Below are 22,921 nucleotides of genomic sequence, written 5' to 3'. Positions count from 1 at the left end.
ACCTTTAATTCGGTTCGAAAACCAACCCAAAAATGCCGCCTTGGGTTGGTGGCTGCGAATTCACAGTTTTCGTCATGGCACCGGTTCTGACGTTTTCCTGGCACGTAAAATATCAAAATCATTAGTAAAGCCTGAAAAACGTCAGATAGGTCTATTTCGGAATAATTCTCTTCTTGTACGTTCATGCATGAAATTATCATTATAAAGAGAATGGGTTGTTTTTAGATTGTCAAGAGCTTTTTCGCAACTAAACTGCCTAAATGGTTTTTTGGATCCGCTAAATGAATGCGACAGTTAGCCATAGGCGACATACACATGACATACGCTTCTCAATCGTTCCGCATGACAGGACAAGTATAGACATGTAGGTACATAATGCAAAGTAGGTCATAAGGTAACTAAGCGTCACCTAAATTTCTTCCTTGTTATAACATTTAACACACCCTTTGCAGCGTATTAGAAAATTTCCATTTGCACTGGTATCAGTTTAACACCATATACCCGTTTCCGTGTTTCTTAAATTGCATTTTCGGTGTTTAAGTGCCTTCTTTCATTTCCGCTTACACAGGGTGCTAAAAATAACATCACAACAAAGGGACACGCCTATGGAGTGGACAGGTAAGAATTTTCGTCATTTAAAGTTCTACCGCATTTTTTTCCCTTCGCTTAAAGTAAATAGAATGATATCTAAGGTTTTGGAGATAGTATTTTGTTCACAAACTTCATACAGCGAACAATAATAAGTCATGACTTTGCGAATCTCTTACATACAACGTTGTTTTCAATTGAAGTAAGAAAAAAATTTGAATTAAAAGAAAAACGTGTGGTTAGTTAAAATTATTAACATGTAAGTACATTGTGATTAAAAACCCAAAGCATTCTTCGAATAGTAATTTGTTTCAAAAACTAGTAATTTGTTTCAGGAAGTTTCCTTCCAGTAGTTCAGCCGGTGTCAAGTGAATACGTAACTCGACCGATTTGAATCACGTCACGCGAAAGCGCTACCCAGGTCCCAGAACCATTAACTTAGATTAATAGTCAAAGTTTACAATAAATATCTTTGTTTTGTTTTGAACATATTTTATTGTATTAAACAAAAGGATTGGAAACAAGTTCTTTCAACTTACGAGTTCCTCTCCTTAAATATAACTATATGTCATGCAATAAAAATACATGTAGTACATAGAGATATAAATACAAAAGAGATACAAGTGGAATATTTGTTCAGAAATATAACAATTTAAAATCTACAAGATTCGTCAATAAATTTATGCACAGCAGCAAAAATATATGTGTTTGTTTCAACAGGCAAATTTACATCACCACATAATAACAAATTTGTGTCAATATTGTCAATATTGACCAATTCGTCAAGTAAAAATAGGCGATTGAAAAGATTATTCCTAGCGTTTGGATAATTTCTGCAGGCAAAGAAGAAATGGTAAACATCTTCATACTTTCCACATGAACATAAAGGGCTATTAATAATATTTCTTTTGTGTAAATCATAATTAAATATACAGTTGTTTGTATCTTTATTAAACAAGTGTGTCTAAAGGCTAAGTTAATGGTTTGCAGGGCGTGAAAAATTATTTTGCAATTTAAAATGTGTTACTACCTTGACAACTGGACGTTAATAAGCAATTACATACACGCCAACGTTTTTTAATCGTGGTCTCTAAAACAAAAAAGAGCAAAAATTCGGCAAGAATTTCATTTCATATTTTTTATGGCACCTGTTTCTGAAATACTGAATGTTATCCTCTTGACTCATGCTATTTTGTTGAATGAAAACCTTGGTATTAAATTATTGCAATAATTTGCACTTCAAGTTAAATTTGTTCAAGACTTCCTTCCGAAATTTGTGTATAAAGTTATATAATTTTTCGTTATATCTGAAACCAGTTAGATGTGTTTGGACTGTGAATATTTAAATACACAATAGTACCATGCATGATAAGGTGGAATCCTACATGATGAACTACTGTAGGAAACTTTTGCACTTTTCTTCAAAAATCAATTTTCAAGAGAGTCATACTTTAATTAATAGGTACCAACATACACCTGTATTATTCTTTTCTCTGAGATGTAAACTTTTATTAGAGGAAATAGTGCCTTAGTTACGAAGTAGTCCGCGTCGCGGGTTCGAGTGCGGGACATGAAGACATGGATGAGACCATATAAACCGAGGTCCGATGTCGAAGTAGGTGTGTGTTGGTACGAAAAAAAGATCCCTCACTGTTTAATTGCCTTGAGTGCCGAGTTACGGAGTAGAGCCCTCCACCGCTCGTGGCGGCTTCTCCACTGGCACATGAGTGAAAAATTCTCGAGAGGGATGTTAAGCAACAAACAAACGAAGTAGTCATTAGTATTGTCCTAATCATTCAGAAATACCATGATACAGATCTTTTCCGATTGAAAGATTTCGTCATGTTGAGACAGTAGTGTTAAACATTGTTTGACAGAAAAATTAGGAGCTGCATGTGTAAAAAAAAAATGATAATATTAAAAAAAAAAATTAAAACCAGACCCCAGGTACGATTGAACTTCTTAGTTACAATTTGAAGTTCTGTTCTCATGTGAGTCATGGCAAATTAAATGTTTAATTTTCCTGAAAACTGTGTACACTTATTTCAAATATCTTTGAGTCCGTTTCTTCCCAGTAATTGTTCTCTTGGTGTTCTTCACATGGATTACATAAAATACATTGTTATTATTTCATGCATGTCCTTCCTCCGTGGACTTATTTGTTTATCGTCCGTTTCGACAATTTTCACTCATATAGAGAAGCCACCATTTGTCGGTGGAAGGGCTGCAAATTTAGACATATACCCGTCACTCAGGGACATTGAGCACTTTCGTGCCAGTACATGTACCTACTGCGACACGCGACCTAGGTTTATACGGTCTCATCCATAGGACCGGTCTCCACGTCCCGCAGTGGATTTGAATCCAGGACATAAGGATCCCCCACTTTAGAGCAGACGCTCTAAGCACTGAGTCTGAATAGTAACAAATATATTTTAATTAAAATACAAAGGAATCAAAATAGAATTATTTTTTTAAACTAAAATTTAAGTTTCTAATTTTATATCTTTGATTTCCTTATAGAGAATAAACTGAAATGGAATTCCTTCTTAAGCCCTCTTCGATCTCCTCGCAAAGTGACATGGGGTGGTTCAAGCAGAATGCAAATCAAGAAGAAGTTACCTGGAACGCAATATTTATCTCAAACATTTGCCAATAGATTACTTGAAAATACCGAGAAGCCGATACCTGTCAAAGGAAGGTCGGAGGAACTAAGAAAAGTTACCAAAAATTTTCAACAAAATGAAGTCCTCAAACTTTATGACAAGGCTGGAAGTGGAACATCGTTTCCAAAAGGGCAATTATCTAGCATCCATTCTCAAGATTCAAGAGGTGCTTCCCTTGATGGCACGGATTCAGGTTCTTTGTCAAAAAGACCTAATGCAGTCAAAAAAGGAGACACTGATAATCAAGACCAGCAGAGAACACTTTCAACAGGTGCGAGCATATTTTCTCCGACAGGTCAAATCAATATCGAATTGCTTGATAATTCCATAGAAAATCCTATAGCCATTAGCGATGACGAGTCAATTGAAGAGAACATAGATGAGACATTTTCTCCACCAAAGAAAAGAAAGCAAGACAATGTTATTGCATTGGATATAACAGAGCTTAGCCCCAGAAAACATATTGATACTGAAAAACATGATTTGTGCAGCGTCCCAGCAATAAAAGATGTTGACTTAGACCTTAAGAATGAGACTCAAGGGAGAGCGCAAGATTCCGGAGTTAGTATAGAAACAAAGAAAATAAGCGGTGACCTTGAACAAGAACGATTTGTACTGGAAACCGGAAAACCTGGTTCTCAAAGAAAATGGGAGGAGAAGAATAATAAATTCAAGAAGGATAGTTGGGAAAGTTTATCTGGAAAAGTTTACAATGAAGAAGTTATAAGCACTGGATTTAACAAAAATGAAAGTTTAAATCTCAAAACTGATAATGTATTACTAGGAAATGGCATCTCAAATATGAAATCCACCAGCAATGCAAACGGTGAAATCAAGAGATCACCAATTGTTTTCCCTCAACAACATCTGTCCTCGCCTGATCAGGAATCGGATGAAATCGACATATTGGCAGACATAAATCCACAGCATCTGGCTTCCCTTGAAAAGGAGCATTCAATTGAAAGGCCACGAATAAGAGCTGAACGTACACCGAATAAAAAGGACGACATCGACAAACCTTGTTCTCAATGGAATTTAGACTTATTTTCTCGCTACTTCGATTTTGAAAGCTCTGTGGAAGAGTTGGATTTACAACAAAATCTTTGTGAAAATGAATTACAAGTAGATCAGATGATTTCCGAGTTTAAACGTAGAATTCATATAGCATCATCAACAGTTAAATTTTTCGGACATGAAAAAGAAGAAACGCTAACTTGTAACTTTGAGTCTCTGTGTAGGACAGAAGTGGGAACAAGGCTTATATTAAATGAAATTTTCTTTCCACTCTGTTCATGTTTAAACCTTTCTGTTGAAATTGAAAGAAATGTGGATTGTTCTTATCTCCCCAATTGCAAATTTGATTATAGAATCGTCAACAGTAATGGAGAAGTTATTGGAGCAGTCGAAGCCAAAAGCTCTAGATCTCTCAAGCCAGATTCTGTAGTTCAAGCTGTCCTAGAACTCTGCATACTTCAGACAGAGCGCCTGACGAGGAAAACGAACAACAAAAACATGCCTCTTTTTAACATCTTGACAGACGGTGTGCGATATGTCTTCATCGTTCTTCAAGGTGACAAATTACAGTTTGAACAAAGATTTAACAAAATTCGTGTTAGGGAAATGACCACCTGGGATAGTGTGAAGAACCTTTACAAGTCCTTACTGCATCTTATGCGCTTACAGGAACATGTAGTTAGTTCTTCAGATATTGTGGAGCTTTGAACATTTTTAGACAGGTGTGACCGGTCGGCAGGAGATGCTCACACCTTCATGGCACCTGATCCCAACCTCTGATTTTTAGAGGTCCGTGTTTTCTCTGCTCCATTTTTGTATTGTATCTGTCGGAAACATTCAAAATTCTTGTCTGGTTTATAACCATATGGAAAATGAATGAGGGCACCATGGATATGACCTGAAAGTGTATTATTAATATGAACAAGTTGCTGTCCTTTAAAAAAAGGACTACAATACGTGGACCATATGCATGTGTTTCTAACCGATATTAAAGAAAATTTCTAAATTTATTGGATATTCATGTAGGTTCGTTCGCATTTTCTACAACGTCATCTGCCTACTTTGACTGTTTTACACTATTTTGATATATATAACCCATAATGGATGGGACTTTACATATACTAGTATTCTAGATTTATTCAGAAGAGATCTATCATTGGAAAATTAGATCTGATGGTACACGTGTAGCAGAACTCTATAGTATGCAGATTTTGTTTTCGGAGCCCCCCCCCCCCTCCCTCACATGGAAAACTGTTGCTACAGACTTGTATCAAGCTGTATTTGGATTCCTATATATATCAAATTATTATGCGAGCCTTGATGTTCAAAACTAATGCCTGTGAAGACTTGTTCTATTTTTTAAAAGCTAGAACTAGTCGTTGAATGAAGTTTTTAATTCAAGTTGTTAAGTTATCTTGTATAGTATAAACTGCAACTTCTTCCTACTTATGAGAATGCTTGTGCCATAGAACGAATGTTTAGTTATGTGTATACATTAGAAATCTGGATCCATCAATGAACTCTCAATCGCATCATCTCGGGTCTTTCCGTCAGAGATCGTAAAGCTATTCGGAAAAGTCGATTCGTGTAGCGGAGTCAGCCGAGGATTGCCGATTGGAACTCTCTAGCATTCTCGCGCATGCTTAGCCTGGCGTATGCCCAGGGCATCCGGTTAAACCTCGCTTATATATTTACTGCGTGGACCTCAGGGTCCACGCAATAAACCGTTAAACGTCATTTCGGCAGGTTAAGTGTCACTGGTAAAAAAATTATTTATTTGTGTTCAAATCTTTGTAGTCGCCCGTATCAGCTGTAGAGTTGCAGATTAAGGAGTTGATCCTTACGTCGCTGTTCGAATCCCATTGCGGGACGTGGAAACCGGTCCTTCGGATGAGACCGTAAAAATCGAAGTGCCGCGTCCCAGTAGGTGCTGGCACTAAAACGACCCCTCACTGCTCAATGTCCGTTAGTGCCGAGTATAGGACTAAATTTGCTGCTCTTCACTGGCAAGTGATGGCGTCTGCATATGAGTGAATAATTTTCGAGAGGACTGGTAAGAAATATACTAAAAAAACTAATCTCTGTAATAAATACTGGAAATTGTTCTTCTCAAAGAAGATTGCTCGTAATTTTTTTACGGTTGGTAAATTCCAGGCGAGGGAGGGGGTTATTTTGTAAAGGTGTGAATGTAATTTGTTGTTGTTAAATTTAATCGTGTGATAAATTTTTTTTCTTCAAATCATGATTTGACACAATATTCATTTCTGAAAAGTAAGCAACGCTTCATACATGTACTTCAATCTATTTTCCATTTGAATCGAATGCTTTGTATGAAAATCAATGCTAAAAATTTAAAAATATATTTAATATAGTATTTTACCTTATGGTAAAGAAGGCAGCATTTAAATGATCAAAGAGAAATTGCTTTTATAGATAAGAATATAGAAATATGTACAGTTATGTAATTTATTATTCATTAGAATATGATATGTAAATTGGACAGACTACAGATCTCATTTGATATACAAGTTAATTGTTTCTATTGATGAATTTTTAGGTCACCTGAGTAAACTCAGGTGACCTATTGCTATCTGTTTTCGTCCGTCGTCGTGCGTTGTGCGTTAACATTTGAACATTTTCAGCTTCTTCTCTGCAACCACTGAACCAGTTTCAACCAAATTTGGCCTAAAGCATCTATGGGTGAAGGGGAACAAAAATTGTGAATTTCATGATCCTTGCCCCTCTGGGGCCTGAGGGGTGGGGCCAAAACCACTAAAATTAATGCAATCTTTAAAAATCTTCTTCTTTACTCCTATTAAGAAACACATATACTGGACATCAAGCAGTCAAACTGTTTGCATGATTGTAATCAGCAATGAGTCCTCTACCAAAATTGTGGAATTCATGGCCCTGGGGTCAGGGGTTCTAGCGCTAGGGCGGGGCTAAATAAGTAGGCAGTGAAAATGCATTATTTCTTTGAAAATCTTCTTCTCTGCTCCTGGGTATTAAATAAACCAACTAAGCACATAGTTATGATGAGCAAGAGTGCCACTACCAAAATTGTGAATTTTATGGCCCCAGGGTCAGGGGTTCTGGTGTTAGGGCGGGGCTCTATTGATTATATAGTGAAAATACATGAATTCTTTGAAAATCTTCTTCTCTGCTCCTGGGTATTAAATAAACTAACTAAGTGCATAGTTATGATGAGCAAGAGTGCCTCTGCCAAAATTGTGAATTTTATGGCCTCAGGTTCAGGGGTTCTGGTGTTAGGGCGGGGCTCTATTGATTATATAGTGAAAATACATGAATTCTTTGAAAATCTTCTTCTCTGCTCCTGGGTATTAAGCAGATGAACTACCTATATAGTTATGCTGGACAAGGGCCCATATCTTCCAGAATTGTGAATTTCAAGGCCCCAGGGTCAGGGGTTCCATAGAAGGGGGGGGGCTGTACTTATTTACTGAAAATGAATGAATGGTTTGAAATCTGCTCCTTGGTATTAATCAGATATCAAGGCCTAAGGGTCAGGGGTTCATGTGTGGTAGGGGCACTACTGATTATTGCTGAATATTACTGATTAGTTGAAATACATTTTTTTGTTCCCTTACCCTGCATATGGGTATTAAGTAAACAAACTAAGCAACTGCTAAGTGTATTGTTATGATGATCAATGGTGCCTCTTTCAAAATTGTGAATGCCATAGCATTTGGCTTAAAACATGAATCAAATTCAATCACTGGAAAGATGTTGCATAATGCTCAGGTGACCTATAAGGCCCATGGGCCTCTTGTTTATTTGTAAAATAAACATTGATTTTATTCTGCTTTTGAGTTTTTTATTTTTTAAGAAACACACATTCACCGTTAATATCCCTCTATGTCCTATGCACCGATCTTACCACGTAATGAATATAAGCTTTGGGCAGCATATCACTCACAAATATTGAACAAAACGGATCGTGACCTGAAGACAACAGTATCCCTCGGAAAATGCCAAATGATCACTTGTCTAATTTCAAAATACTAGTACTCTGAACAAATTCTGAATTGAACGACCGAGCGCATGCTCATACCGGGTAATGCTCATGTACTAGTGGTGTATGTATAGACTGACCAGACTTGGCATATTTCTAACAATGTTTGTTTTATTTTATTTTTATCAATTGACTTAAATTTTTCTCAATTTATGTCTGTATAACAAAATATCTTCCAACGTGAATAATCTATTTAGCGTCACCTAGTATCTGAATTTCTTGGCATTTTACCAACTGAGGGAAGACCTTGGTCAAATATCATATTATAATAGATACTCCCTAAGATAAGATATATCCATAACAATATAGTAATGATTGGAATTGCATTATTTTTGTCTGGTATGTATTATCGTTTATTTTTCGAAACTTGAGTCCACTGCAACCTTGAGAAAATAATAACAAAGCGCCTTCAAGAATACTTTCCATCTAAAAATAGTATTTGCCATGGAATTAAAAATTTTATACAATTATTACAGATTCTGAAACAAATGCCTGTGTTTTTTTTTTCCCATTTTTTATAAAGGAAAAATCAGACGCATTTGTTTCAAAATCTGCAATAATTCTTTTCAAAACATAATATTATATTATTATACCAAGGGTTAAAAATATTACAGAAACAAGTGCCCATGGGAAAATATACATTTTAACCTCCGCAAAACAAAATAAAAAATATTTTATAATAAGCATATGGAGATAGCGAACAGTATTCAAGATCAAAAGTCCACAAAACAATACAAAATAGGAGCAGAGCAAACACGGACCTCCAAAACATCAGAGATGGGATCAGGTGCCATGGAGGAGTGAGTATCCCCTGCTGACCTGATAAGAAAATAACGGGAAAAAATCCGTCGTCAATGCAGTGTATAAACAATGGACTAACAATTAGTATGAAAAACGTCAGTCAGCATTTGACTTGTACGTAGAGCATGCCCTTGCGTATCAAATCAATTGAGATATATTAACTCCGTATGCAGGTGATGAAGGTATATTGCTGCATATAAGTAAGGGAAGTTGACGATAGGAAAGTTAAAGTCATCACGTTGTAAGTGTACAATTGTCTGTTTCATAACATCAAGTATCCAAAAGCAATGACAACTTAGTGCTCTGTAGAGTGTTAGCAGGGTTTATATTTACTATTCTGTGCTGAGTCGTCCGCGTGGCACAGCGGCTAGAGCGTTTGCTTTTAGATGCGAACAGCCAGAAAATTCCGTGCGTCTCGGGTTCGAATCCCACTGACGTGGAGACCGGTCCTTCGGATGAGACCGCATAAACCAAGATCCCGTGTCTCAGTAACTGATGACACGAAAAAGATCCATCACTGTTTTATATCCCTGAATGCCGAGTTCAAATCTAAATTTGCAACCCTCCACCGGCAAGCGGTTGAAATACCCAGATGTGAAATTCTCGAAAGAGAGTAAAACAAAAACTTCTACACGTATGGCGCTACCGAAAAAGACCGTTTTTATGCAAGCTTTTGTAATACACACTTCAAACACTTATTTTTTGGAGAGATTTAAGATTAAAACTATCCATTTATCTGTATAGTAGTCCCTCGATTCCTTTCCGGTTCATTCTGTTTGTTTACAGCTGACGTCATCAGAAACATCAACAGTACGCGTGGCGTAGTGGTTACAGCATCTGCTTTACTCTAGAGTCGTAAGGAGTTGATCCTTACGTCGAGGGTTTTTTAACGATCACGAAGCGATTGCTCTGCGAATGAGTCCCACTGTAGGACATGGTTTCATTTTTATCGCTCCTAAAAAAAATCAATGTAGATTTATTTACTAGTAACCAAAATCAATAAGATACAAGTAAAATTGATGTAAAGCATCAAATCGGTCAAAATTTAGTGTCAAAAAAGGTGCTGGCACAGGATATTCAAAGAAATCCCTGATCATTTTTATTTCATGACTTCTTCAAAGCAAACTAAATAATATTTTTTTTCAATTATATACAAATTAAGTTCATTTGCTCATTCAATGAATTTATCGCCAATGATTAATATGAGAAGTTATTGTTATCAAATGAAGATATACGCCTCTCAAGATGAACCACGTGCTGATACCCTGGATTTTTGTCAAGGGATAATGCCTATATGGTTTCTGCAGAGTAGGCTATGCTGCATGGCGCAGTGTAAAATGTATAAAAATAATCTGTGTGTCATTCAGCTGTAGCATATTCAAACAAGTTTTTACAAGTTGAGCAACTTTTCAATATTCACCACAACCATACAAACAAACATAACCGTGAATTGCTATAAATACAGAATAAACAAGGCACTAATCCTTCTGACCAATCAGAGCTTTTAAAACACGTGAGATTTTTGCTCAAAAGATTTTTTTACTTTTTGTAAACTTTATGGCCAATTCTACCGTGAACAAACACGACTTGAAAGCTTAGAATACATTCTAAGTGGGATGAAAAAATCTGTCTCTTGGAGGTAGCAATCCCAAAAGTTTAACTTACGTTAAAAAATTGATATAAATACGGTAAATTTTCAGTTTTTTAGACCCTGACATAAAAATCTTATCGAAAAGATATCAGTCTTTATTATTTTTGAGTGTTTATTACAAAATACTAGTAGTCCATGCAGTTTCTGATATGGGAGGTAAGATATTGGTATAAAATGCATTTATGTATAATTACAGGATTCTCTTTTCTCCACGTTATACGCCTTTCCTTATGCCCATTTAAAGTCTGCATAGCTAAGTATTCTTGAAACCCGTGATAATTCAGAACTATATGTGTATAGTCCATACGATAAACACTTGTGTTAGTTGATCTATACACATGGAATTTTGTATTATCGATGAAAATCGGACGGCTAAGCAAAATTATATTTACCATCATATAATATATTCTGGTAAATGTTATAATTGAACTTGATAAAAACTTGCTGGTGCGATCTATACCTCTGTAAACGATTACATTCTATCGTGCATTATTTTTTTTCTCGAGATAAAATTGAAAAGGTTGTTCACGGTAAAAATGTAGGGAATACCTTATCCTTCAAAAGTTTTCATCTTACTTCTACAGATTTTTTGTTAAAAAAATCTTTTTGAGGAAAAAAACAAAAGCACGTGTTATCTTTTTTTCTTTTAAAATATGTTTTGGGGTGTGTAAAAATGCTGTTTTGATTGGACTAATTACGTGTACTTGCTGTACATTTATAGCAACTTTCGGTTATCGTTCTTGACTTCCATATTTAGAAATCGTCCAGACCTGTTTACCACGTCATTATTATCCGGAAAATCACGACGATTTCTTTTCGTATCTTACACATTCCCAGGATGGAGAGTACCTATTGTAAACTCCTTATTTAATCATGAATTATCAATTATCTGATGCGAAATGATAATGAAATTGAAACATAATTACAACGTTTAAAGCAAGTTATTAAAATATTTTACTCGATCATGAATTTATAATGTAATCATTTGAGAATTATTTTACTAAACTAATAAAATAATAACATCTCATTTCCCCATGTGCACTTTCTAACACAACAAAACTTTTCAGACTTTTCTGCCATTCCCTACGAAAAGTTAAAGTCCAGTTTTTTTTGGACATTATTCCCAGCTGCTTTTTTGAACTTCTTTATTGACTTACCTTGCCACTGGTCATTTGCAAAATTATTCTCACTGTGATCGGACACACAAATACTCTGAAACTGATATAAAAAAATCCTTGGGATTCTGACTGGCACTGTGTGTTCCAAGTTCCAAGTCTCCCAACAATCTATTGGAATTCCCATGGGTACCCATTGCGCCCTGATATTTACAGACCTTTTTTTGTATTGATGCATGTATGGAGCAGAATTTGTTGAAAATCTTCTTCGTGAAAAGAAAAAAAAATCATTTGCTGTGGTCTTCAACCTGACGTTTAGGTATATCGATGACGTATTGTTAATTAACAATGGTTATTTCCATTCTTATATCGACACGATATTTCCCTATGAGCTTAAAATAAAAGATACCACGTCACAGAGTCTGGTGCATCTGTTTCATATTTAGATATTTTAATAGAAAAAAGACGTTAATGTTAATCTAACAACAAAGCTTTGTGATAAACGTAATAAATTTTCAATCGTAAACTTCCCTTACTTATGAAGCAATACACCCTTATCACCTGCATACGGGGTAAACATGTATATCTGTCAGTTGATTCGATACGCAAGAACATGTTCTTCGTACGAACAACTTCTAAAACGAGGTACTAGGTTACAGACAAACAAGTTGATAAAAAAAGAATATTGATTGACTGTATACTGTTTAATGTCACTCTCGAGAATTTTTCACTCATGTGCAGACGCCACCACTTGCTGGTGGAGAGCTGTAATAAAATTTGTCCCATACTCGGCACTCAGGTTAGGAAGGGATCTTTTTCATGCCAGCACCTACTACAACACGGGACCTCGATCGGTTTATACGGTCTCATCCGAAGGACTGGTCTCCACGTCCTACAGTGGGATTCGAACCCGCGACGTTAGGATCAACTCCTTACTTTGCGACTCTAGATCTGACACTCTAACCACTGCGCCACTCGGGCGACAAAAGAATATTGAAAGTCTCGTATATAGTTATCATTTCGTAAATTCTATGCATGGTCGATATAATGACCGTTTCCGAAGTTAAACACGACGGATGTGACCTGTAGGCAGGGGATGGTCACCCTCCGTGACACAGTTATTTGGACAAGGTCACCTGACCCAGGATTTTTTGAAATGCAGGAATAGTAAAATCTTATTAACAAAAATGTTGCTGGTTTTTTACTTAGAATCGATGTCCCTGTTTATAGCGTTAGGCAGGATTATCTACAGAGCCTGAAAGATTAGTCTCTTTCTATTACTAGAAAATTGTGAATACTTGTAACTGCCATTAGCTATGATTGGTATAAAATGTTTACACCGGAATTCAAAATCGTTTCAAAATGACTTCAATTCTAGATGAGATACTGTTGTCAATTTTACATATGCAAATTGATTTTATGTTTTTGACTTGATAGTCTTTCGGATTTCCATTGCTGCGGACTCAACATGCGCAGACATTAGTACTGACGCCTGTCGTCTGCTCGTCCAAGCGTCTCCGAATTTCTGCTCCACTACCTCGGGACAAACAGATTGTCCGGCGTTCTGTGGACTTTGTTGTAAGTTATTAACATATGTAGAGGTATATACATACCCCGGTATTCGACTTTTAGATGATATAACATCCTGTTCTTGCATTTTTGTTTAAAATAATTTTAAAAATTCTGTACTGCTGAAAGATGATCGATACGACATGTACTTTAGTCTTATACTTTTATAAGTACTTGTACATGTTGAAGCACAGAACATCCCTTTATATGGCGAGAATTATTACATGTGTTCATGTTTTTGACCCGTTTACCTCCAATTTGGCGAGCTACACAACAATTTACCAAAATTTTCGACCTTCATATTTATTACATAAATTTATACATTTATAGTTCATTTTCTCTTATAAATTATCAGGAAAATCAACGATTTATTAACTTTTCGACATGTCCATCACTGACGTGGCAAAAGTGTTTCTGCCTCACCGGGCTAGTTTAATTATTAAAATTTACTTCTAAACAAAACCCCCACAAGGTGTTATTTTTATAAGCCTTGTACTTGTTGTAACAAATTTTTCTTTTATCCGACACACTGATGTTTCGTGATAACATAATTATATTTATTGTGTATGTTACATTAGCCAGGCGGTGTTACCAGTGTCATGAAGTGAACAACCCCGCAGACTGTACGACGTCCGTAAACTGCGGAGTTGGAAAGGTGAACAAAAATTCATTTTAAAATTATCTCATACAGAATATTTTACGAGCAATGAAACTCAAAGAAAATTGTAATTATTTAGTATAAAGATTTGCTTAATTATACCTGTACAGTGCAATCAAGTCTTTTTCTAACCTCTGTCATTATTTTTCCTCCAAAATCAACTTACAGGAATGCATTGTGTCAGAGACAATCGGGGATGATTTCACCTACCATTTTAATGTTGGCTGCGTCGAAAAGTCGGTAATAAGAAATTTTTTCTTGATATATTCTTACTAATAAAAGTATTCCACCCTTGATCCTTGTTTTATTCCCTCTACAACAGAATCTAATGAAAAATTCTCATCGCACTGGTAACAACATCTTGATATGAAAAGCAAAAAACTAAAAATAACCAACAATATTTGACCAAAAAGTTCGCACTTGAAGTCATATTATGAGTCACATATATAGAAACTTATAAGAAAAACAAAAGTGCCAATATCTTTATCCTTACAATGAAAAGTTAGAAACAAAGCCTGAAAAAAAACGTGTCTTACACAGGGATGGGGTAATCGTAATCAGCTGTAATCGATTACAATTTGCCAAGTAATCATAAGTAATCAGTAATCACCCATTTTTCTGATTACAAGTAATCGTAATTTAATCGATTACTCTGAAAAAAGTCCTGTAATCATGATTACTTTTTGATTACTTTATGATTACAATTATTGAAATAAAGTTCATAAAATCATGATTTTTGATGATATTCAGTGAATTTCTTTCAGTGTACAGATTTGTTGATAAGCAAAAATTATTATAAAGTCGAAAGCTATATTTAGAATAAAAAATATAATCAGGTCCATTTTATCAGTTCCTAGCTATATTATGTAGTCATTTCAAATACTTTAGCAGCGTAGCAATTTGCCATTTTTGACTAGATTTATGTATATACTGAAAAAAAATTACTACAGGATGATTTTAAAGTTTGATTTGTTTGGTTTGAATTAATTAACATGTGTAATGCAACCTTTTGTTTTCCCTACAACTCTTTTACATAACTGGAATTAAAGTCACATTTGAATAAAACTTGGATTTTAGGTTTGTACTTCCGGTTCTGATCTGCCCCATCCATCGAGTGGGCCAGACATTGTGGGTAAAAGAACAGTCATGAAACGCAACCTAGAGTTCGCTTGCTGCGATTCAGATTTGTGTAACAACAAAATGCCATCAGAATTTCAACGTACGTATTGTTCAGGAACCATCCATAGATGCTGTCAATTTTTCGACATAAACTTTTTTTTAAATTTGGAATTATCATGACAACTCAAATTTTAAACAAAACAGAAGCATTATTTTAATATGTTGTATATATTCATAATAAATTATAGATAACCCTTTAATCTGTAGCCGTAATTAAATGCAGCTTGAATATATTTTCTAACACCGATTTTCATTAACGGTTCACTGTTGGTTATTCTCTATTGTTGTTATTTTAAAGTTACAACGATAAAGTTTAACTAACATTATCCCTCCCCCCTCCACCCGTTTATAAGTGTTGCTGTGTATTTATTATTAGCTACATCTTGTCCATCTGGGACCCATGAATTCAGAGATGGATTAGTCCACCTGTGCTACTTTATACTCAAACAAGACAGGAATGCTGATGATGGCGCACGGGCATGCGCAACTCAATTCAAAGGAGGAAAGTTGGCTTACATTCCTTCAGATGCGGCAGATAACTTTATCAAGTTAACACTCAAGGGAGATTTTTCGTAAGTAAAGTTAATCATTAATTTTATTGTGCTTTAGTGTTTGTTTTATCCCAAAAAGCAGTTGAGAGTAAGTACTAATTTTTCAAATGTAAATTTATTCTGACGACTGTGCGGTCAACTTACAGCCTGAACACACTGACAATCACCGGCAATTGGTCTTTGAGCAATAACTTAATTAGTGCATGATACACAAAGGAGATTGAACGTTGTTCAACCCCCATATTAAAAGGTGCATTTCTGTTTTAGACCTCATGCAGCAAAATTCTGTAACAAATTAAGAAAACACCCTTTTATACACAATAAAACCATTCTAATGTTTATACCTCAGAGTGAATGCACTGGATGCTCATTTGTACGTACTGTTTGAAGGGAATTTTCTCACCATTTTATTTTTCGTCCCTTTATTTTCGCTCTCGTTGCAACTAAACAGATTTTAAATGGGATATGTGAAAAAGACGACATTGTCTCACAAAAAAATTGTATTGGCGACATATAGAGTTAGTTTAATAAGCTTTTTTTTTAAATTAGATTTATTGCTAAAACTTTAAGATAAGGTACTAAATATTGGATTTCTACTTTGCTGAATAACTATTTACAAACTAGAATGTGCTGATTCAGTTCTATTATCCAACTACACTATTAGAACGACTAAAGTTAAAAAATTTGATTGTTTGATTTCAAAATATGGTTGTCAAAAATATTTAAAATCAATTTTATTGCCATTTGAAACTGACACTATTTTAATTGAACAATTCAATTTTTTTCCAGTGGTGACCATTCTGGTGCATTTATAGGCGTCTTTGATAAACAGCAGGAATTATCTTTCGTGGATACAGACGGAGCACCACAGAAATTTTTTGACTGGAGACACGGACAGCCAAATGACCCTAATGTCAATGACCCGCATCGGGAACCTGCGCAGGACTGTGTGCGCATGTTTCCTATCGACGGAGAGCATTTCAGTTGGCAGGATAAACCTTGCGAACAGTTAGCATGGACTCTGTGTTCTATTAATATTCACAAATAAAATGTTCATCAGTTCTTTTTTGTACAGTCGTTAATTGAATTACCCTAAGATTAACTGAGCGTTTATTGCGTAACAGTTGTGGATTTATTGATGTCAGCCATTTTAAAACAATTTGTTCTTAGCATTTTTTAAAGAAAAAAGTGAGAGAGCTTTAATATTCTTTTTTTTAATTTTAATTCGAATACATGAAATAGCAAAACTTTCAATCCATCTATGCAGTAGAGCCGTATTGACTGGGTTTGGGGTACACTAAATAGTAAGTTGTGTTGACTCCAGGGTTTCCATTAGTGTGTGAACACATGTAAAAGCTACGTTTGCTGTAGAACTGAAGTTCTGTTAAATTCATTTGAACGTGGTATCCAGCGTCAAATAACTCGAAAATGAGTTTCTAAAAACAAAATCATTTGCCCTAAATTAAATAAGCATGCATTGAGATACAGATATAGTTTAATAGATCTTTTCGTACAAGTAAGAAATAAATTATTGTGCAAAATCAGTACAATTACTTCGATAAAAATGCCTGCTTTGTTCAAATGATGTTGAACAATGAATAAATCTGCATATACCAAAAAAAAAACAAGACTAATCTACAAGCCCTTACATTGCAATTATAATGCCATTACATTTTAATCTTTTTCTGGCTGCTTTCCATAGACCCCACCTATTTTTCTAAATTCAAAACTGTGCCAGAAAAACACTCATTAATGCATTTGTTAAATAAATAAATATTCTTTCACGAATATCAAGACCTTATATAATTAACATAAGTTTTTTCACCTGTATCAAATTAATTTAGCACTGACTACTTGAAATATAAAGTTTTCAGTGGTCCTTACAGATAAAAACCCTGAAAGGTACCTCTGTTTCTAGCAGAGTTTGGGGGTCCTCCAGGATGCCCCTGTCCTCGTATGGTATGTGGTAGCAGATACAGTAGTGTAAATGTTGATGTGAGGAATGGTGAGACACGCAGAAATAATGCTGAAACAGAATCAAATCAAATTCATCTGAAACCATAACAAAAATAACAGAATATACCACGTTTTTACTTTTATACTAAATAAATGCCCAGACTTCCAGAGTAATAATGTCCTAGACTATTATTGATATTGTAGGTAATTAAGGTAGGTTTGTTATATTTATATTAATAAATCTGTAGCTTTATGAACAACTTTAGCTAATTCATTTATATAAATGTTCATTTGGCGTACGGAGTCTCTGTCATATACATAAAAATTGTTGACAAATTCCCATGGTTCTGGCGTGGGTCGGTGAGTAGTAGTGGTTGCTTTTGTAGTCACGTGACGTGTTGTGTCTGGTACCACAGCAAGAAACACGGCACCCTGAAAAAGAGGAATATTTAATCATTTAGAGACCGAAGTCTTATATCGAAATTTAGATTATAGACCATAATGCTCTTTAATGAAATCCCACTCCAGTCTTACGTTTACAAGCAAATTCAAGGAATTGTGGTCCCCCGCTTTCGGTGTCTTTTTGGGTGAGATGTCATTTTTTATGACACATTGTGCGTAATATGAACATCCTGTCATTTATTTTGAAATCATCACTGAACTCCAAGGTCAAGGTCAAAGGTTAAAAGTTTTTGGTATTCAATGAAAGGTCTCCTCACAAAGATTACGTATGTAAAGTATGAAAAGCCTAGCCCTTACCATTCAAAAGTTATGGCCATGGTTAAAGTTTTTATATGTACGAAAAATTTCCAAGGTCAAAAGGTCAAGGTTGTTGGTATCCAATGAAAGGTCTATTCACAAAAAATATATATATGAAATATGAAAGTCCTAGTATCTACCATTCTAAAGTTATGGCCAGAGTAAAAGTTTGGAATTTTTGTGTAAAAGGGGTCAAACTTCAAGGTCAAGGTCAATATTTCAAAATTGTTGATATCCACAGAAAGGTCTTGCCATAAAGAATACATATGTGAAAAATGAAAGTCCTAGCATCGGCAGTTCAAAAGTTGTGACCAAGGTCAAAGTTCTTGAAAAAAGGTTTTACTCAAAGGTCAAGGTCAAAGGGTCAAAGTTCATGGTATCTAATGAAAGGTCTTCTTACAAGGATTACATATGTGAAGTATGAAAGCTCTAGCCCCAACCTTTCAAAAGTTATGGTCAAGGTTTAAGTTTTTTATAAGTACGGAAATCTCCATGGCCAAGGTCAAAAGGTCAAAGTTGTTGGAATCCAATAAAAGGTCTTGCCACAAAAAATATATATGTGAAATATAAAAGTCGTAGTTTCTACCATTCAAAAGATATGGCCAAAGTAAAAGTTAGGATTTTTTGTGTAAAAGTGGGTCAAACTCCAAGGTCAAGGTCAAAAGGTCAAAAATGGTGGTACCCAAAGAAAGGTCTTGTCATAAGGAATACACTTGTGAAATATGAGCCCAGCTAAATCAAAAGTTATGGGCAAGGTTAAAGTTTTTGTGACGGACTGACAGACGGACAGACTGACAGACTGACGGACAGACGAATGAGATTTAATGTCCCCTCGCTTTCGCGAAAGCGGGGGACAATAAAACACTAAGTTAAATCAATTGTCTCTGCTTGATGTCCCTTTAAGAATAACTACACTCATGTTTAGATACCACCTACTGCCAATAGACGGCTGCAAATTTAAACTTATATTATGTTCAATGATTAGTAATCATGAGGGAACTCTTTCGTGCCATCATCATCGGCGATAGGGGACTTTGGTTTACACCTTTCAATTTTATCTGAGCGACTGGTCTCAATGTCCCGCAATGGAATTTGAAACATGCAACGTAAGGATCCTAGGAGGATCGGGAGTTACCCTTACCACAGCGTCACAAGTACGATTTATTAGCCCTTTTAAAGAATTTTTTTTATATATTATATAATGCTTTTTGGTAAAGAGTGATTGATTTATAATAATCTACACATAATACAAAGCCGTGAACATAGCAAATAATTTATAAATTATAATCGTGTTTCTAAAATATTAAGAAGTTGCCGATTTTCAATATTGTTCGAATTTCTTGCTTTTGTTAGCATCTGTATGAAATTCAACAATGGTTCATCACTTTCTTGGACTTAATGGAAGATTGACAGGCTTTTAGATCGCTTTAATCCAACTTTAAAAAAAAATTGGGGTGACAAAATATCTCTTTTATATACCCCCCCTTTTTTTAAAAAAAAAAAAGTCGAATTTATGCGATCCAAAGGCCTGAGGAAAGATCTTTGATTGTTTATTGTTTAACGTCCCTCTCGATAAATTTCGAAAAAATGTACTTACAAGGACTGTTGAGAGAAAGATAATCCAAGTGTTTAAGTTTGTTTTCATGTCTTCTCTTTATCACTTATTGACCTGAGTGACCCCGCCTTCTCGTATCTTGTTTGGTCGTCTGTGTATTAAGAACAGAGAACAGTAGACCATCTATGTGATGTGCCTGTACATGATAAAGGGGCTACATATAATTATAAATGTTTGAGTGTCAGTTCAGTTCCACTTCTAGAGTCCCACTGGACGAAAAGGTCCTTCGTCACGCCGTACTCCCAAGGTTGCCACCTACCAAAATGTAACAAAAACTTTACAGTGAAACTCTGTATTTAATATTTACTCATTTGTTATAGCGATAGGGTACAAATCAAGCTAGAAACACTATAATATTGTAGAAGAGTTACGTCAATTTTTCCGTAGCGTTCTGAAAGCGTAAAGTCAAACATCACCAACAAATTGTGCGTAACGTCTTTGATGTCAAAATGGGTTTGGCGTGAGAATGAAAACACTAAAATAAAGTGGATTCCCAATGTAAAACTGTGTAAAACATTGATTGTGCTGTATAAGACATGGAATAAAAATACAATCAACTTATTTACATATTTGCAAGTTTCATTACCCTGGGATTTTGTCTCTTGAATGAACCACAAGTACTTGTGGACAGGACCCCCCTCCCCGTCCCCGAATATACGGGTCTTTTTTTTGCACAAATTATTCTTCATTTCTTTTATTACATACTTACAATGTCTTCCACGTGAAAAATCCAAAAAATAACGTAAACTTAACGTTTTTATAAAAAAAAACATACCCGCGGTATTATAAAATAGACCTAGGGTGTATATTGGGGGGGGGGGGGGGGGGGGGGGGGGGGTGGAGTTCCTGTTCACAAGTACCTGTGGAATGGACCCGCTTCAAAAACTTAAATGTTAAAATAAAAAATAAGGGAAACAGGAGTGGAAGAAGAAATAACATACCATTACAGGATCAGTAATACTACCGGTATAGTATCTTCAGATCTGCCCGCTTGTTCAATTTAGTATTTCCTAAAATTGAGAAAATGAATAGGCTTCTATGAAATCGAGCATCAAAGGCACGATTTCCATAACTAGGGACTAATATCATTCATGAGGTGTCGCCCGTGTGGTGCAGTGGTTAGAGTGTCTGCTCAAGAGTCACAAAGTAAGGAGTTGATCTTTACGTCGCGGGTTGAATCCCAATGTGGGATGTGAAGACCGGTCCTTCGGATGAAACCGTATAAACCGAGGCCCCGTGTCGCAGCTCAATGGCCCTAAGTGCCGAGTATAGGATAAAAAAATTGCAGCTCTCCACTGGCAAGTGGTGGCGTCTCAATATGAGTGAAACATTCTCGAGAGGGACGTTCAACAGTATACAATCAATCATTTATGACGTTCGTGAATTTAATACTTCTATCCACTTAAAAATGACCTGCAATAGTCAACATATGAGCTGATCATTTAGATGGCATTGTGAGGCAAAGGGTTGCACACATCATCCTGAGCAAATTATACAGAATACATCTGTATGTCTCAAAATACAGGATCTTCGAAGAATTTGGAGTGCGATTTGCAGGCATTTTAAATGCTATGCATCCTTCTGCACGCATGTTTCACATTGGAAATACAGTGGCGTAGCATCGTTTTTGAAAGTGGGGGGCCAGGCAGAGAAAATTTTTTTTTACTTACCTGAAAGAGTTGACAAGCAAAAAAAAAAAAAAAAAAAAAAGGTAAAAATTGCCCAAAGTCGAAAATCCTATTTCGTGGGGGGGGGGGGGGTTAACTTTTTCTCAATGTCAACTACTTTTAGTTCCAATTCTTATACTACATTTTCGGTACATTTCTAAAAGTGGGGGGTCAACCAGGCTTTCAATTACCATTTCCTATAGTGTAAGTTAGGTTGGGAAAAAAAGTGGGTGGGCAGGCCCCCCCCCCCTGGCCCCCCCGGATACTACGCCCCTGAAATAAGAGTTGAAATTCAAGAAATTCATGTCATTGTGATAATTTTTTTTATGTTTCATTACTATTTTATTAAGATAAGTATTGTGTGGACATTAGAGGATCATCGTAGACCATATAAAGGGTCGTATTATCCCCTGGATTGTAATTGGTGCGGGTACACATACTGTAGCATCGCATACTATAAAACTTCAGTTCTGTCATATTTTTCTTTACGTAATTCCCCGTTAGAAATAACTCATACATCCGTTTCTAAAAAAAAAATAGATTAGTATATAAAATTTTAATCATACATGTTCATGCAACACAAGAAAACATAATTATAATGGGTGATTTTTGAATAGCAAAACCATAAGGTCGTTAAATTGTTTATTGAATGCATTCTTCAAATATTAATGTTTTAAACACAGCAAATTGCTTCCATTACTTTGACGTTATTTAATTTTAATTCATATGATAGACAATTATTATTTTCAGTTTTATGTGTTTGTAAATACCGGTAATTATAATGTGTGTCTAATGTACCTCGGTTGCCAGAAGAGTAGATGGTTCGTGGATATCAGCTCGGTGGTCATAAGGAACATGGTAACACATACAGTAATGCATAATTCTGGAATAATGCGAATCACACAGGAAATGCTACAATTATATAATTTGTATGCATGTTTAACCATCAACAATTTTGTGGTTAAAAATTATTTTATATTTTGTTTTAGATTGCAAAGATGACAATTTGGTTGGTGTTATCAGATTCAACACGTTAAATGTAAGTATACTTACTGAATTTCTATCATACATGTATAAGTTATTAACAAATTCATAACGT

At 35.4% G+C, this 22,921-nt stretch overlaps 2 protein-coding genes across 2 annotated transcripts; one reads left to right on the top strand and one right to left on the bottom strand.

The window, feature by feature from the left end:
• The first annotated feature begins 425 nt into the window (after positions 1-425).
• LOC134255978 (uncharacterized) lies at positions 426-16,906 on the top strand. The gene is made up of 8 exons (XM_062738577.1): positions 426-618; positions 3,112-4,950; positions 12,537-12,563; positions 14,016-14,092; positions 14,264-14,335; positions 15,173-15,314; positions 15,651-15,846; positions 16,615-16,906. Exons 1-8 carry the CDS (start codon positions 606-608, stop codon positions 16,871-16,873), a joined length of 2,625 nt encoding a protein of 874 aa, XP_062594561.1. The 5' UTR covers positions 426-605; the 3' UTR covers positions 16,874-16,906.
• Positions 16,907-17,040: 134 nt separating this feature from the next.
• On the bottom strand, positions 17,041-22,734 carry LOC134255974 (uncharacterized). Its single transcript, XM_062738573.1, has 6 exons — positions 22,621-22,734; positions 22,263-22,347; positions 20,138-20,246; positions 18,082-18,213; positions 17,732-17,851; positions 17,041-17,261 (listed from the first exon to the last, which is right to left on the bottom strand). The coding sequence occupies exons 3-6, from the start codon at positions 20,183-20,185 to the stop codon at positions 17,085-17,087; spliced, it is 477 nt and encodes a 158-aa protein (XP_062594557.1). The 5' UTR covers positions 20,186-20,246; positions 22,263-22,347; positions 22,621-22,734; the 3' UTR covers positions 17,041-17,084.
• Between the last annotated feature and the right edge of the window lie 187 nt (positions 22,735-22,921).

This window comes from Saccostrea cucullata, unplaced genomic scaffold (assembly GCF_032062105.1).
Source record: "Saccostrea cucullata isolate Sc308-1 unplaced genomic scaffold, CSIRO_AGI_Scuc_v1 ctg3680, whole genome shotgun sequence".
Lineage (NCBI taxonomy): Eukaryota > Metazoa > Mollusca > Bivalvia > Ostreida > Ostreidae > Saccostrea > Saccostrea cuccullata.
Note: the sequence above shows the minus strand (reverse complement) of the source record. Positions and strands in the feature narration are given on the sequence as shown.